We start from the raw sequence: 19,190 nt of genomic DNA on the forward strand, positions 1-19,190 counted from the left end.
CTGTTGCTGATATTATAGAGGTTGCATTGTTTAAATTATAATTGGTATAATGTCCCTACTGAATACCATTTCTCGATGAATTTGAGTGTAGTATGGAAATAGTGATAAAGAACCCTGGGTATGCATGAGGGAGACATGTTGGAGAGCTGTGGTACAGCGGATGCTACTCTGTAGACTCGTAAAATGGACATTGAGGGTTCGACCCTTCCCTGTTGCAGATATCGTTTGGCTTGATGGTTCAATGGTGGTGTATTGGTTGTGGGGTCATCTCACGAGACCGACACCAAAGAGTCATGCGGCTCACGAGTCCGACATTGAAAAAAGAGGTCCACGAATCATACAGCCCATGAGTTTGACATCAGGCAAGTAACGCTTTTGAGTCCGACATACTTTATAGGGATTGTATAGTTTTGGTTGACACCTAATTTGAGGTTTCTAATAATTTTGGTGAGATAATGAGAAACCTCTTATGAAATATGAAAGAGCATAAATTCTATGAGGAATTCAACGTTTATTTGATGAAAATTTGTTTTGAAATAGCTAAGATATCCAAAAAAGAGCGATTCTCATAAAGTGTGGGACCCACACTTTATTACGATCGCATTCCAAACCCGATTTTCATCAAATAAACTTTGAATTCCTCTTAAAATGGTATGCTCTACACTATTATCATAAGTGTTTTCTTGCTCGCAAAAAGTTGAAAGCCCAATTCTCATCTCCACCAATACTGTACTATCCCTTTAAGCAAAAACGGTCCATGCACTAGTTCGAGGTTGGGTAAAAACAACGCACGAGTTCGACGTTACGTCACGGGGCTCAATGTGTCGTGTATTGTGTAATGTGTACGTGTGCATGCATTTGTAAATATCGTAACAACGTTTCTTGTTAAATTGTGTTCTTTATGGGTATAGCTTTGTTATCACTTGGGCAACCTTGGACATTTTTTTTTAATTTTACATAATTGACTTTAGCAACAATTAGCATATGAGATAATTGGCATTTATGTGATACGCAATAAATGGACTCAATTGCCATTGTTTATCTAGCCTGTCAGGTATCTATTAGCATTTGTCATTTTTCCTATTTACAGAGGCATATGATATGTGCACAATACAGTACTACGATAACTGCGTATAAGGTGAGATCGGTAACTTTTGTCCCACCTTTTATCAATTTGAATTAATGATACATGTATCGAGATGTTTTATTGCAGGAATTGGCAAATGGCCTTTCATCGACTTAACTGAACACTCATTATTCAGTGTTTTAGCAGTACCCATAATAGAAAAAAAAAAAGATGTGAGGATACCAACTTGGGTTGGACTCGAACCAACAACTTTATGATTGCATGATAAGCACCATTCCTTGTACTTAAAAGGAAGGTACAGTATTAGTGGAGACAAAACCACATATGAAATAGTACAGAGCATACTATTCTAATAGGAGTTCAAAGTTCATTTGATGAAAATCGGTTTATGAATGGCTGAGATATTGACTGATTGATTGACTTTATTTCATAACGGATAAAAGCCTGCTTTCAGCTGTTAGCTGGTTTTCAGCATGGCCGTGAACACATTATACAAAGCGTGTGTTTACAAACAGATTTACAATGATTATTGTATATATAGTGAATATATTGAGAAACGTGTAACATGAAAAGTAGACACATTGAAAAAAAGAAGAAATTCGAATAAAAACTCAAGAGAAGAATCATACAGAAATACACAAAGGTTTGAAAAATGGGCAATCATTATATCACAATGCAAACAAATTTAGAAGTTTCAAAATGTTGGACATCCCTGTCTGTGAGCAAATGTTTGAATGAACAAAATAGCACTTGGATATTAATTGAATACAAATTTGTTAAAATCATACAGCTCTTTTCTTTATTTCTGTTATATAAAATAATTTGAAATCATTAATTGTCCTTAGACATCCAAAAACAAAGTAAAATAAAGTGATTGTAATAAAAGGTAGGTCATACCTTTTTTTTTGGGGGGGGGGGGATTGCTCTGTTTTTCAATTTAATTCAATTCAATTCGTTTATTTCTATTTCAAATCACAAAAGACAACATTAAACAACCAGTGTACAAGATAAAATTTACAAACAATCACATATAAAAAAACAAAACAACAACAACAACAACATCAAGATTACATTCTTAGATTGTTACAGATTACAATAGGCAAAAGGTAAAATGGAAAATGGTGTACACATAAAAAGCCAATAAGGCCGGTAGGCCGTAGTCAAAGTTATTGGATATTCAAAACCAATGTTCATCAGATAAACGTTGATTTTTTTTTTTTTGGAATTACATGCTCTTTCACATTTCATAATAGATTTCTCATTATCTCACCAAAAAGTGTTAGAAACCTGAAGTTCAGTCTCAACCAAAACTATACCATCCCTTCAATTTTTCCATATCACGAATATGGTACAGATTGGTACTGTCTACTAGAGTATTGTATGCAAATTGGCTCATTATGCTAATTATGACATCCAAGACAACTGCATTATATGAAAATGGAAACTGAATATGATCCAATGATCCAATAAAATTGATTCTTCGTCATACGGACCCTTGAAAAATCGTATCATTCATGTTAGTAGTCTTCTTGGATCAAAATCAGCAACAAATTACATAATTTATTGTACTTCATCATGCTGATTAGATGGTTACGCTTATTAGGATAATAAAAGACATTGCCCAAGGTTGCCAAGGTGACAAGGTGATGGGGGGGGGGGGGGGGGGAGGCACCCTTGTCTACATAACAACGATTCGAGGTCTGAAAAGCTTCTTCCAGGCCATGCTGTTATCCTTTGAAACAGAATCTTTGGGAAAATAAACCTTCATTTGTCACACGTACGAACCCGACCTAGGGCAAGTCCTCCATACTATCCTTCGAAAATTTCGAACGTGTTTGTAGATGCCTTCAATAATCTTGCATTAAACTCCTTGGTCGGAGGGCAAGGAATGTATTGTTATGTAAAGGATTGTTTAGTTAATCAATTAATCTACTTCTGCTGAATGCCTTTTATACCACCCTATTCAAAAAAAGAAAAGCAAACGAGAGGTATTGATAGAATATTAATCATGCTAATAGATACTATCACTTAAGGTAGTGGCACAATCTTCCCCACACTCGTAGCCAATGGGTAGCGATATCGTCGTCATGGATGTATAAATGCACCATAGAGAGCCACCCCCTCCTTTGGGAAGAATATCGGGGTGGAACTCTTGGCGGTTATAATTATGTTTTGTTTTTCTTGCATTGTTCGTTGTTGTTGTTGTTGTTGTTGTTGTTGTTGTTGTTGTTTTTTTTTTTTTGGGGGGGGGGGGGGCAAAAAATCCAAACCCCCATTCCCATTCCTCGGCCAGTGTCGGCTTATGTCTTCCTAATCAGCAAATGATACGAAATAATGAATACTTCTCCCGCGAGTTATGTTGCATTAATAGCATCAAAATTGCAAGAAGCTTGCTTGCTTGCTGGTTCTTCTATTTTCCGTACTTCAATGCAACGTAGCACAGATTATGAGGTTTCATGAATAAACCATTTTCGTATGCGTAGTTATGCGAAATCAACAGAATTTAACCTTTTACTAACTGTCAACAGGAAGGTAATGATGCGACTTTTATGACTTGTTATGTGACTTTCATGTGGCTTATATTGCGTTTTTTTTTATCTATTCTCACTTGGATGTGGTGATTCAGAAGAAAGAAAATGTGCCTAACTGAAAACCACCGTTTCTTTCCGTGATGGCGTTCTGATTCACATTTTTGAGTAAAATCGTTTTCTATTTCCGACCTTGCTGCGCAGAAATCGCGACTTTGTCTATGAACGTTACTTTTCTTAAACATACTTTAGTCTAAAGTTTTTGTCTACTTCATTCCAAAGCTTCCCGTAAAGCTCAGCAAACAAACACGATTGTGATAAATACTTTTCAGATTATCTTGCTGTGATTGAAAGATGATGATAATAAGACATGTAAGGATATGCGATTGTCATATAATTATCATAAGCACGAACATCCTATACAGGGATGCACGGACAGATAAAATGTTTGAGTTTCATTGTATTATGGGCATCGACAATTGCGTATTGTTATTTCATTTCATTCCTTCAGTTTTCACGAGAACGTGCAGTTACAACAAGGTCCCACAATGAAAGTGATACTCTTCTGAGGTTGTTAATATGGTTAAAGCTTGCTTACGAAACCTTATTTTCTGTTACCAAAGAAATGAAATGTATATGCTCTAAAAAAAAACAACAACAACAACAAATAAACCAAAATTTGAATGGAAACTGAATTGAATTGAATTGTACACTTTACATGCTCTTAGTTTGATTGATTTAACATTTGACATTTGACAAACCTTGTTCGATTAAAGTCATACAAGCCTATATAGCTGATCATCCAGTGAATTGAACCATAAACTTATTTTTATTATGACATTTCGTTTTATGTTTGGGGATACAGATTAACAGTCTGAACTGTTTTAATCGCAGAGACTTTCCACGAAAAGATACGAATACGACGAAAAATAGTTATCATAATTTTATACCATTTTAAGACCCATATGGCCCAGTAAAGAAGATGGGTTCATGGTAGCATTTCAAACCCCGTGGTTAGAACTTTCTGTATAACATTGTTTTTACTGCAAAATCCCCAGCCATTTCACTCTTTAGCATAATCGAAGTATACTTTGAGATTAGCGCATGTTTATATAAATTGCGTGCCCTCATTTTATTCCGCGTTGCTACCCCATTAACCTGGATGTTTTCGAGAAAATATTCTGCCCTTAGGAGAACATGTGACAACATTAATGGAATCTCTGGCTGATATTTGACGAACTCATTTTTTCTTTCCACCGAGATCACTTTGCACATTTCATCATCATGTGCACACCTCAAGTCTTACTTAAAGCCACACTATTGTTGCGTGCGCGAACAGCAGCTCACATCATTCACATTACATCACGCATCATCATTGGCACACGTTCGCATTTACTCATACCTTTATACCACTGTCTACCGTATGCATGTTTTACTATGTATGTGTGCAGAAGGTATCTACTTACTGCTTAAATAATTTCATGTCGCTGTAATAACGATACAGTATTAAACAAGGCCGCCAATCTGTTTCACTTCTCGCAATCTCCTCCTTATTGCTATGCTTGGTCTTCGAAGATCAGTTTCTGCATTTGAACCAGTGCAAAAGAAAAAAAAAATGAGAACAATATACGTTTGAACCATCCCCTATACCGTAATTTCCGTCTCAGTATCTTTGCGCTTCTCTACAATTGTCTCATAATAAAATTTTGTATAATTTTCCCGTGCAGTAGCACCTGACAGGCAATCCATTGTTTGACTTGAATAGGTGTTTCAAGGCTCATATATCGGCGCAATCTTAATTATGGGTCGCTCTTTGCTTTATGATGATTTTTTTTTGTTTGAATTTACTTTCTTCTTATCAGAATTACTGCAGCAAATGAACTAGTTCCTACGCCTTTTATATCGATCACTTTACTTTCTTTTTTATAACTGTACCATTCTCCACGGTAAATTCCAAAAGATGATGAATGAGCTAAAAAAAAAAGAAATGAAAAAAAAATCAGAAAAATTTGACTGTGGTCAACATGCAAAGGTCGAGCTGTAAGCCCTACATATTGAATTCTAAAGTAAAGGAATGTTTCGGAGTGCTGAAGATTGATGTTTGTTCTGTTTTTACTACTCTATGAATATACACAGATGAATTGTTATAATATCACGTGAGAAATTCTTTCCTATTTCGTATTAATGGTCGAAACTACCTCTGCATTCTTCATTACAAGCATTTAGAAAACAAATAAAGAGTTTGTTCGCAAAAAAAACCCGATAAGTCCATATTTGAAGATTTTGAAGTACGGTCTCCGTCATAAAGTACAAAATAATACTTTTTAAATGATATATTGGTCACTACATGTAAACGTATATTTTTGAAGTTATGGCCAAAGAAACAAACATTTTATATTATTCTCTTTATTTTTCTTGACCTTTAATCGCAAATATCTCCATTTGGCAAATATGGACTTATCGGTTTTTGCAACAACAGAACCGTGATCATGGTAACATGAAAGACGAAAACACTGAAAAGGGATGCCTTGACGAACTTATTCACCTACATTGATTATACAAGGATAAATGGAGAGGAGAGTGAGAAAAGGATAGAGTGATAGCTAGATTATAATGCATGAATATTGTTTGCATCTAACAGTGTCTAATGTTCCCTCGTCTTGGATGTAAATAACACACAATATCGCTTTCAAATCGCTCCGGTGGTTACCAAGGTGGCCGTGCCATTGACTACATACAATGTCAGGATATTGCGAGCATAAGCCTGTCGTTCAGTCATTTTGTCAGTACGAGGGCGTAAAGTTTTCATCTTTCACACAAGAGATCTCGTTTTGTGCAGGGCAGGTTTAAATATCCCTTGATACGTGGCCGAGCTTCCATTTGCATTGCCGTCGTATTAGATTTCAATGTGACACAAGCGAATTTGAGAGCAGGGATAGAGGATTATTGACTTTGTCTAATGTATTTTCTTTTGCCGTTCTCCCTTTAATCACCTTTCCCTGCGAGGTCACTTTCTTTTTCTGTTAGTGAACACGTTATTGTTATTTCTCCTGCTCGGCTAGACACATTATATTTTCTTTTCAAGCAAGTCATAGATATTTGGCGCGCACAAGACATGTTGACATAGTTATACCTGTCAATCACACAATTTTATATTGAGTTAACGTGAAAATAATTCCTGCGTAAGGCCGAATTATCAGCTTATCTTACCCACGAGGTCAAGTACACTTTTGTTATTGACTGAAAAAAATGAAGAAAAAAAATAATCTCAAATACCTTACTCTTTATTAAATGAACAGAAAAAAATAATTCAATAGGTGATTCAACTTTGTACATTATGTAGTATAAATGCACTCATATAATACAATATTTGAATCCAGATGTCGAATAGACATAAATTAAGTCAAAGAATGTTCTAGAACAAAGTGCAATGTCTCTTCAGATCATTGATCTTCAGTTTGGATCGATAAAAAACAAAGATGTGGGGTTGAGAAGAATGATTGAGTTATGAAATAACGCTCACCACAGTTCCCCCATATGCCTGTAACAGTGTTGTACTGTTTGACAGCAAGTTCTCATTGCCTTGTCTGCTGTGAATAAAGGGTCGCCAAATTACAATTGACAACCAAACACAAAGTCCACTGAGGAAAAAGCATGGATATAGCCAGTTTAGTCTTGTGGCAACACAGAGTGAATGAAACGTCTTTATGCGATTAATGTCCTGATCGGGTCAGAGCGCTTTCAACACTAATATCAATATTTCGAGGGGGAAAAAAAGGCTGGAATATGATTACGAGAGATTTTGTCTCAACGGTTGATTTGCTCACCATAAAGGAATTACACTGTTTGCACCATGTGGGACTAACCAAGTTTACGTCCTGTCTGTCAGAACCCCGTAATTCTAGATGCGATTATTTTTATCAGGATTGACCTCATGCTGTACTTTAATCCACGAAACATCATTCTATGCCTTCCTCTTCATCTGCCAACAAAACACCCCTCCCCCAAATGCAATTGCAATAAAACATTTGAATACACATAATTACACACAATCAATGCACTGTTGTAATCAAGGACATTGCTGCGAATTGGAATACAATGTATGTTGTGACTTTTATGACAAACAGCCCGATAAAAGGCAGTGATCGTAGTTTGCAGTGTAATCATACACAATAACAACTGCTGAACTAACAAAACTAACCAAAGCCTAATATAGTCACCGAACTTGAATGGGTTCGCAACTGTACAAAATCATCAATCTGTAATCATCTATACTTATGTAATCTCTCTCTCTCTCTCTCTCTCCCTTAACTGGCTGTCTATCTATCCATGTTATCTTAAAGGTCATACATTACATTGATGGTATAGTATTGGTACAGTGAGACTTAACCGTTTAACTTTTTCGAGATGGTTAGAAACCACTTATAATGACATGTTACACAGCATATATACAATTCAAAGAGGAATTCCATGTTTATTTCATGAAAACCGGTCTTGATGGCTCAGATATACAAAAAAAAAGTAACACAAAGAGATGCTAATAACAGATGGGTCACATCTTTTGTTTGGATCGCTTTGTCTTTGCTATCTCAGCCATTTCAGGTACCAATTTTCATCAATAAACTTTGAACTCTGAATTATATGCTCTTTCATATTTCATAAGAGGTTTCTCATAATCTCAAAAAGCCATCATCAAAAAACATTGGAAACCTCAAGTCCCATTCCAACCGAGAGTGTACCATCCCTTTAAATTTGACTTCTTGAAAAAGAGAGTAAAGATAAACACCATCCATGGGCAGCTTCGTTGGCATTTTCCGAATTTTCAGCTCTGACTAGAAGATTAATAATTTTAAAAGGAGGAAAAAAAAGAAACCCGAAGATCTTTTCCATACCTATGAAAATTATCAGTTGTTATCATGTGAAATAGCACAGCATGGTCGTCAAAATTTTACGATACCGTCCTGTAATCTGCAATAAATACAAGTGAAATAGAAAAGAAGTATTTTGCCTGTACTTATAGTCATCACTCTATTCAGTCTTTACAATCGAATTTCGTTTAGTGTATATTGTATTATCAATTTTGAACTTTTTCGTTTCAAAAACTAAATTCTATCATTATATATAATGTATTTATGTGTTTCTGTTGAAAATGAAAAAAAATGAAATAAATAAATGACTGAATGAAAGAAAAAAAGTGTTTTAATGATTGGGAATTCAAGACGAAGTATCATACGTATATGTACGGAATCACAGTGTTGAAAAATTGAGAGCTTAATCATATTATAATTCAAATGAACCAGTGAATAGTTATGTATTAAACCGTGAGACAGTGTATCGACAGGCAGTTTAAATGCATTCATAGGATATACCGGAGGTAGGGTATGTGTTGGAATTTAGCCAGTCATTCGTCAGTAGGTTGCCGGACACTTTGATTTCTTCATTTTTTTTTCTTGCTGGAAAGACAAGCGTACATCGAAGAGGCCACTATAGAGGAATACCATTCACTTAAAATCGATCGAAGTCGATCTACATAAAATGTCAAATCACCGAGGCAAAAGTGGCAATTCAATAAAGCATTATTCTAGGAAACAACCCACAGTTCATCCTCGATGGAAAAGTCACCATTCACATATCATTTCAATCTATTCTTGCCCCCATACTCGGTTTTGTTGGATAAAAAAGGAGAGGAAGGAGATGGTTTATGGGTGGGAAAAGAGATAGACCAGATGGACAAAAGGGAAGAACGTCCTCGATCAAAGCCTGACTATTTCATTTAATCTTGTTTTATCAAGCAGAGTGGCTCTTTTAGTTTACACGTTGTCTGTCAGTGGCCTTTGTGTACATAATATAACAAACGCAGAGTGTCTTCCGTTACAAAATTAAAGCACGGGAATGCATAAAAAACTTTGAACGTAAGATATATTGTGCAATAATAAATAACACTGAACAGTTTTTTTTTTTCTTGGGATGATACAATGTGTCAATCAAGGATCATGCAATGTCATGTAAATGCAGGAAAGATTGAAAACACATACCATACGCATGAAATGCAGGACCTACAAGTAAAGAAGTTTAAAACAATACTAAAGTTGAGTTTAAGTGGTAGAGGTCAGTAGTAAAAGAAAAAAAAATGGAAAAGTCATGTTGATGAGTTTAAAGATAAGAACAAATTAAATGAAATTGAAATGAGCTGAATTGGATATCGCATTTATACATCCATCCGTTAATAAATGATTTATTATGTCTGATTTTCTTCTTGTTTGCAGTATGGAATCATCAACATATGCGCAAAGGACTTGATTCTGGAGAAATACGGTGACGAAGCTTGGGAGACAATACGGTAAATAATTATAAACTTGTCGAGAGAGGGAATGAAGTTGTATACGAGTGCCCCCCCCCCCCAAAAAAAAAAAAAATATATATATATATACAAATTTAAAGAAGACGGAATTTCCTAATATGAAAGCACCCAATCGGTAAAACACGTTGATCATAGCAGCACGCTTTTGTTTGTCTTTTGTGATTTGGAAATACAAGGACTAATTCCACTTTAAAAAAAAATGCAAAACATGACTTTCCCTTCTTCACACGGAATGATCTGAATTTAATAGCAGAGCGCCATAAAGCTTCCGTAAATTGTCAAAGAAACGTTCGATCAAAAATGAATATGCCCCCTGATGCGTACTATTAGGCCTACACTCACGATATTACAAAGCGGTTTCTGTAATCTACTCTTTCTCTCCTATTTATTAGTCACGCCAGGCGGGTTTGCATTATCATGCTCTAGGGTATACCAATTAATTGAATTAATGTTATGCTGGTCTGAACAACAAATATGATAGAAACTGAAGCTTTTCGATACTGACATGCCATTAGTATATTATTGTGATTGATTAAACGTGCGACCATCCTTGTTATTTAAAGTGTGTGCGTGTTTTAAACTCGATTTTTACTGACGTATAAATTTAATTTTGTCGGTAACTGTAAATTGTGCGTCACCAGTGCCTTCGCATCTTCTCTTCTGCCTTTTCATCATGTTTTTTTTTTTCTCCCTATTATTTTTATCATCATAATCATCATCATCATTGTCAGAAGTAAAGTAAAAGCTGGTTACGTTGGACCCAAATGGACACGGAAAATCCTTCGATTTAATAAAATTACGACTTTACCCGATTAGCAACTTCAGGTCGACCTAGACGAGGTTGACTGTAGTTATACTAGCCAGCAGTATTGTTGTCTTTATAATTATGACTGTAAATCAAACTATAAGTATAATCATTATCATCACCATTATTCCAATAACCAGCATTTCAAACTTTATGATCTGCATTTCTTACAGACCGTTAACAATATAATCATAATTTAGAAATGAATACTTTGTATTTGTACTCCATTTCTGTTGCAAAGAAATAAAAACACTATTAGATTTAAATGAAAATGCCACTCCTCTCCCTTCCTCTTTCGTCTTTAGACAGAAGGCAGAAGTCGATGACAAGTTTGTGAACTATGACCTCTATCCCGACGCCCTCACTTATAAAATCGTAAAGGCGGCTGCTGAACTGCTTGGTAAGAATGAGACGATTAGTACCACTAAACGGTCATTCCTTTGTAATTACACATTTTACATTTTCTGACTATTCACATCGTTTATAATCTTTATATTACTAGGAATAAATGGAATAATTGTTTGATCTACTAGGACATGAGAAAATAAACATTCCATTCATGATATACATTGATACAATAGCACTTCTTTTATTCCTATCTCAGAGAGATCGAGTCAGGAGCTTTATAAGTTGAGAGAATTCGGTAATAATTTCATATGTCTGTCAGGTCCATGATATCTAAATACTTTATGTGCTAGTGATATCCTAGGAACATGTAAGAAGATATTGTTGCATGTATGCATGTTGGTCATGGATGCAAGTTGTTATTTTATGAAAAGAAATGAGAGAATACCGAGGAAAGCATTACTATAATGATGTATTAACAAAGTATAAGCTATTTTTAGAGAAATCTATATCGTGTATCTTGAACATTTTCCAAGCGATTTACTAGAGGAACTATTATTATTATTATCATTATTATTATTATTATTTTTTTTTTTTTAGGGGGGGGGGGCAATAAATGTGTATGATCTACTTTGGCCTTCAATAGGAAAGTTGTCCCCAAATAGTACTGATATAGTTGATAAACAGTAAGATTAAAGATTTGTATATCTTTTGAATATATTGCTCTGGCAAAAAAAGAAAAAGAAAAAAAGTTGTTCTTCAAATCGTATTCAAATTCACTAAGATAGTAAGAGGACACATAGCTATACGACACGTGTTGACACCATGACAAATGTCTGCCTATGGTAATACCAACAGAATTAATTTTGAATGCTATTCTTTTTTTCTCTGAAAGGAGATTGTTGATGGTAATAATTTAAAAGTTATATTATTCAGTATAAATGAAATATACAAGCATATATCATATGATGAATTTACAAGTAATTTACGAGTAATTTGGGAATGCCTTTCATAAGGTTAACTTATGTTTTAATTTTTCAACTTTAAACTTTTGATATTGTTCCGATGGCAAAATGTTGGCGGTATCGCCGAATGAAATGAAAGACAAAACGGGAGAAGATTTGATCATATCACTAGGGTATTGCTTTAATCAAAAAGGTAAATGAGTAAAGAGATGCGCCAGTTTGATATGCGTTATCACGTTTCAGCAGGGGTCATGCCATCAAAACCATGTGCAGTGTTATGTTTTGTGTAAACCTTTTAAACAAGAACTTTTTCGTAGTACAGAATATCTTTTTGAAATTATCAAATTGATGCATGGACAGCGTGCGGCATTCTTGTTCTTCTTTTTACAGGATTAGGAGTAAAAGTAGAATTGGTGATCATTTATCTAATGATCTATTACTATATAATATAAATAAAGTTACATGTATGTACACTCCATGATGGTATCTTACTATAAGCATGCTCTAGCACTGATCCATGAAAGGGGCCCCTGGCAACTCAAAGGGCCCATTTACAAGCATATTTTTTTTTTTTTTTGGGGGGGGGGGGGTAGGGGTATCAATTTCCATTTTCATCATGACTGCTATTTTTTTTTTTCATTTGATTGAATTGAATTGAAGTGAATTGACGTGAATTGAATCCACATTTTTTATACATTCTTTAGGGAGCACATCAGATGAGGTATGGGAACTCTTTGGCGTTTACTGGGTCTTGTGGTGCATGCGTCGAGGCTACGACGCCCTCTTTCGGACACTCGGGCGAACCCTCTTCGACTTTCTCGCCAACCTGGACTTCCTCCATAGCGTCTACATGAAGACCATGTACCCCAACATGACGGTGCCGTCGTTCCGAGTGGAGGAGAGAGGGGACGAGATCATGATCTTGCATTACTATTCGAACAGACCCCAGCTGGGTGGGATCGTATTGGGTGAGTGTGCGCGCGTAAGACAAACCCGGATGTTGTCAGGGCTCCGACCATATACGAATTTACCAGACTGAAATGGTATGACGTATTAGAATGGTATTTGTTATTGCTATTGATTTCCTAGAAGAAGTAAAACACGTGACGGTATGTTTACAGTTTGATGGGATATTGGTGAGGCGATGACATCATCACCGTTGCCAATTTGAATACGTATAATTGCGAATCATACAAGACATTCGTGAAAAATGATAAACTTTAAAGATCCTTTCCTTTCGTATTCTTGGAATGATTGTCTTCAAACTTCTACAATTCATATCATGTGATTTTACTCTATTTATTGAAAACAATTTGAAAACAATGAAGGGCGTAAAAAGATGGTAAAAGTGCAACTTTAATACCCACATCGCCAGGTATCGTGAAAGGGGTGGCCCGGATAATTTTCAACACGGAGATAAGGATGCACATTAAGGACCATAACGAGCTTACTCTCCTTGGGGTTAAGAAGGACCACTACCGCTTCCTCATCATGTTCATCAACTACGACCTACCACCCCTCGGGTCAAGCGGCTACATCTCAGACGAGGTAGAAACTCTAGGATTGCGTGTTGTAAAATGGATGCATTTAAAAGGAGGTATCTGATTGTTAAAAAATCATTACGTTCTTTCAATTTCGTCACGAAAATGGCACGAGTTTGTCATTGTGCAGCAATTATTCATGATTTCACAAAATAGTGTTGGATCATGAATGGAAATTGTACAAAGAATATGCTTACTGATAATCAAATCCAAAGATTTATACAACAAATATGACACACTCTTAGACATGAAAAAAACACACCAATAAACAAAAAACAAAAACAAAACAAAAACGCATGCTTGTAATACGTAAAGAATTTTCGCCTGCGGTACTGTATCATCACCATGATCACGGGCTGTGCTCATTATGAAAACATAAAATCATTCTAGATTTATGAATGTTATTATTGCTCTGTTACTATTTCGTGAACTTGCGCATTAATCTATATGTATGGATACAACAGTAGTCCATTAACATTTGGCAAAGAGGCTCTCATCACATTACATTTCAGTCTGAATATGTAGGAATACATAGATAACAATATAGCAAAGGTACTCCTCAATGGTAGGCTGGTGATAAGCACCTTTGAAAGGTTTAACATTGATGTAAGATTTTTGGATTAATTTTCTCTAAATGCTCTATAAAGGAATGGAATGTCGTAATCAACGGAACTGTGTCAAGCCGAACCCGGCACACCTCCATACATTCATTGAGCGGGGACCTATTGCCACATGGATGTCCCAGCAGTGCGCCAAATGGAGCAGCGCCCTCACCGCAGAAACAGCTAGCGAGAGGAAGGGAGTGCCTCCGAGTTCCGGCAGACGGGAAAGGGCATTTCACAACTCTTTCTGTTCCTTGCCTTCGGGACCTTGTGGTACAAAGCAACGGCCAAGAACTCCAACGACCCACAAGCAGAGCTGGCAAGCGAGGACATTTTCGACCGGTCGTTCCTGACAAGTAAGCTACGACGTGCTCCGCGGATACTATATTGAATGAAGACTTTTTAAAACCTTATTCAGAAAAAATAAGGAAAATTACATAAATAATAGTATTAGTTAATACCAAGAGACACGCGTCCTCAAGTATAACGGACTTAGATTATTTGGAAACGCCGCTGAAAGTTGTGGATTGCTTTGTATTGCTGCTGTACTTGTATTTTAGAATATCAATACAATATCAAGACAATACCTGACAAAAAAACCCGCCAATCAAAGTCATCGAGAAATATGGTTTACATTATTTTAGATCATAAATAAATTATTGTTGTCACTATAAGCACTAAAAGTTCATGCTACAGTGTTCTCCTACTTTCAGTTTAATGTTATGTCATTGTTAATAACAAACCCTTATCATAATTGAGACAGGATTCTGTCTGAGGTTGTTCCACTGAAATACAAAGATGCAGTTTCCTTTCTAAGCCAGATTTGTTTGACAAAATGGGCGCTTCTATTTGAAGTTTCAATAGCTTAAACTCTTGTCCATAGAAATAAAAACAAGAATAAAGCTCCTCCTTCGGAGAGAAATAAGTGCAGTTTCAACCTCAGGTGAATATTCTAACTTATTCCATCGTTTGAGGTTTTTAGAATTTTCCCCTTCCGAGGGATTATCATAGCAGTTGTGGTAATTTCATGACATAGCTTGTTACTGGACAGAATTTTGTGTACAGAAGTGGTTGCATTTTTAAACAATTTTCTAAATGATATAATTAACGTACTATTCAATCGTAGTTTGAATCATTGTTATTACCAACTGTTCATATGAACAGTAAGTATTATTGAAGAAAAACCGGTAAGAAACGTGTTTAAAGAACACAAATGTATTTCTATATGTGTTCTACAAGCCTTCTACCAGTATGCTTAAGTCTCATGAAAGAAAATACATACGCTCAACATCTGAAACGAATCCATAAAGTATCAAACAATGTAACGTCACTCTTATTTTCTCTAGAATTCTGTTGGATGGACTAACATTTTGTCAAGCTTTTCCCTACCATGTTGTCTTCGACCGCCAGATGCAGATTTTGCACGCAGGTATAAAAGTAAGTTCAATCACTATTGAGAATAATTCACCTCTCATATCAGTAACTATAAATTAACAATAAAGATACAAATAATCTAATGGAAAAGAAGACTGGACGATTACTGCAATGACCAACCATGTCGTAATTTAAGTTGATACTGTACACACAATGGCTTACAACAAAGAAAGCATTACGAGTTTACTCACTTGCATGTGCTTTTCCCCTTCCAATAGGGGATTTATCATCCCATACACCTACGAAATTCAACATAGATGTACACACTTTAAGACGATCTATGAATTATTTAAAGCCTGTGATTCTAGTCAAAACCTTTTGATATGTACTACATCAGGAGCTCCTGCGGTGCAATGAATATGTGTTTTTTTTTTCTGCGCTTCAGAATGTGTATCTGATTATGAGTATATCATACACTGCTGTTACTTACTCTCTTACGCAAAAATATTATACTGTCATTTCCCAACTGCAGCTGCAAACATTTTGTCCACGTGTGAACGAAGAGGGCGCCAAACTCAATGACATCATGGAGCTCCACCATCCTGAGATCGAGATGACGTCAGAGAACATTTGTCTCTTCATAAACATGATCTTCCTCCTTTCCCTTCGCCAGGGCATGCTGGGTAGAAAGAATGGATCGTCGAAACATCTGACACTACGAGGTATTCTTTGATTAAAGGAACACAGTCGACCTTTAATGCAGTTAACATAATTCGAATAAAGAGGCCGGAGAACATCAGTTAACTTTGATACGTGAATTTCAAGTCATATAATATTTATGATTGACTCATGTTTATATCCATCCTGGGTAAAATTTATCCGCGATTTTTTCTTCGTCGTCATCAATCTGGTCTCATTCGCGCACGTGATTGTGAAGAATGTGGCTATTTCGTCAAAAAAAAAAAAAAAAAAACCACCAAACCCCCCCCAAAAAAAACAAAAAAACAAAAACAAAACACACGTACACACACACACACACACACACAACCCCCCACAAAACATTATCTCTAGAAATTCGTAATTTTCTCCATATTCTTCTTCTGGACATGATAAAACTTTTGCTGTTTTGTGTGACTCAACAGAAATTACTTCGGCATGGCGAAGATGTAGTTAATGAAGTGATACTTCCTAAGTTTAAGTACTGCGGAGAGCGAGAAAAGAAGTGGCAGGTATCACATACATGATTGTTAAAAGGCATGCCTTTTACATGCCGAAGTTGAAATACGAAAAAAAAGAGTTGAATCAGAATGTCATTTTTTCCGGTCCGAAAAAGGCGGTCAGTAGATCTCACTTTTTAACTAACAAAATAACGCCTTCCCATCGTTGTAATAAAGGATGCAAAAACATTTCTTTCAGAAAAATGATCAGGCTGATGATACACTGTAATAACAAAAAAATAAACAAGCAAAGAAAGAAAGAAAGAAAGAAACAAACAAACAAACAAAGCATATCTCTTGGTATTGCTTTCCGTGTAATTCAGTCTTTTTCAGTGTTTATTTCTTTCATTTTAAGGACAAATGATTCGAATGGAGGCCAACGGACTATTCGCCTTCCTATGCTCGCCCGTTCTGACGTCACTGGCTGAGTTACAGAGTCGACACATGCACTTCTCTGACATAGCACCGCATGACGTCACACGCGATCTGATCCTCTTTAACCAGCAAAGAATAGCTGAGGTACTAACAAGCTAGGAGGAAAGTTTACCAAAGATTTAACGAGCTCTTCAGTTGCTTCGATAATATTAAATAAATCGATTGCATAAAGAGCAGAAATATTCGTGAACAATTTGAGTGAGCCATTCCTTTTACCATCCGTACATCACTTCGTTCCATGAGCGTCGATAGGGAGGGAGTGGGGGCAAGTATATCGTCTTGTTCCGCCTCCCGCATTATTATTGGGGATGTGGCCCAAAAATGATGATGTGGTTAGATTGCATTAAAAATAAAACATGAATAGAAAATTGCAAGCAAACTTTGCATTTATAGCAAATACTTCATGATTTTCCAAAAATTCCACCCATACAGTGTACCAGATCAGTGCATTTAAATTCTAAAAATGCAAAAGCTCCCTCCTGTGGGAGGGGGATACCACAACACTTGATATCATTATGGCTTGTAAAATAACTTCTAGACAGAGTACGTTTGTGTTTTTTTTTTTCATTTTCCTAGATTATGCCGATGGTTATAGATTCATACGTTGCTATTGAATGGTGCTATAACACAGGTGGAGTTGGCGAAGGAGCTGGAGCAGAAGAAGGAGGAGCTGCGATCACTGATGCGGGACCTGGCCCGGGAGAAAGAGAAGACCGATAGCCTTCTATCCTCCATGCTTCCCAAGGAGGTCGCCAATGATCTGCGAGAGGGCCGCCACGTACAGGCCGGTATAGACGACACTTACATTCAAACTTTAGACATTAATAGAATTCAAATAAGACGAAAATATCGCGGTATCAATGGACTGTACGCTATATCTGAATATGCAAAATCCCTACACTGAAAAAAAGAGGAATATACAGGAAAGAGAGAAAGAGAGAAGCAAAGAGGTAACATATAGAAAATAGTTCCAAATGTATTTTTAATCATGTCTTATAATTATAGAATGTCCATTGGAATAATTCAAGAAAGTATTTTGCATATAAAATGCAAGCAGACCATCGTTTCGGCATAACCAGGCTAGATTTACAATTTGTAAACGTGGGTTAAACAATTTTAACATCATACTCATATACCATTATACATATATAAATTATGTATATGTATAATTATATACATGTGTGTGTGTGTGTGTGTGTGCGTGTATGTTTGTGTGTAATCATGATCATTTGGATAGAAATATAACTCGTTCAATGTAATGCTTCCGAATTTGAAAAAAACCTGATTTGATTGGATTTCATTCGATATTATTCATTTTATTTGTCTAACTTGTAGACATACTGCAAGCTTTATACATACACGATGTAACGAATATCATCTAAAGTCTTTGGGATGCCAATGCCGATGTTTATCATTTCATCTTCTGTCACCTTAAGGCTTCCTTCTTTTTATCAGTTCCTTGCAGTGTCTACAAAACTGACCAAGAATAACCAGAGTAGCTAAAGTATAGGTTTTCCCGGCCAATTGCGCACTTTCGTGAGTCCAATTGCTGCATTCAATTTAGCAAAATTTAGCGTAGATGACATGTTCGGTAGTTCACTTTTATGATCTCTTCATTCAAATTTATTTTGGGACATTCAAATTACCTTTAGCCTCATTCTAATTCGTAAAACAAGCACCATTTCGTTATTCGTTCATTCAATTTAGAATGATATAGTCACGTGATCACGGACATGCTGCACTCGTTCATTCAAATTCATTTTGGGGGCATCCACTTCAACATCTTTTGCAGTCAATTTAGAACGCATGTTTACGCTTTGATTCTTTCTTTATTTTTTTTTTTGTCAACATAGTTATCGTTTTGCAAGCGTCATTACTTTCATATCTTCGTACTTATTTTAAAGATTTTGGCAACAGTTTTTTTTTTTCT

At 35.9% G+C, this 19,190-nt stretch overlaps 1 protein-coding gene across 1 annotated transcript in view; it reads left to right on the forward strand.

Moving 5' to 3' along the window:
- LOC139708540 (guanylate cyclase soluble subunit beta-2-like) overlaps positions 1-19,190 on the forward strand; it is a 41,746-nt gene that overhangs the window by 19,464 nt on the left and 3,092 nt on the right. Inside the window, exons 2-10 of the mRNA XM_071620482.1 lie at positions 9,882-9,955; positions 11,087-11,181; positions 12,796-13,059; positions 13,467-13,639; positions 14,280-14,590; positions 15,581-15,671; positions 16,141-16,330; positions 17,181-17,344; positions 17,892-18,048. Of these exons, the coding sequence (XP_071476583.1) occupies positions 9,882-9,955; positions 11,087-11,181; positions 12,796-13,059; positions 13,467-13,639; positions 14,280-14,590; positions 15,581-15,671; positions 16,141-16,330; positions 17,181-17,344; positions 17,892-18,048 (1,519 nt within the window). The remainder of the gene's footprint in view (positions 1-9,881; positions 9,956-11,086; positions 11,182-12,795; positions 13,060-13,466; positions 13,640-14,279; positions 14,591-15,580; positions 15,672-16,140; positions 16,331-17,180; positions 17,345-17,891; positions 18,049-19,190) is intronic.

This window comes from Diadema antillarum, unplaced genomic scaffold (assembly GCF_040938485.1).
Source record: "Diadema antillarum isolate AM-2024a unplaced genomic scaffold, OU_Dant_1.0 seq00001348_RagTag, whole genome shotgun sequence".
Taxonomy (NCBI): Eukaryota; Metazoa; Echinodermata; class Echinoidea; order Diadematoida; family Diadematidae; genus Diadema; species Diadema antillarum.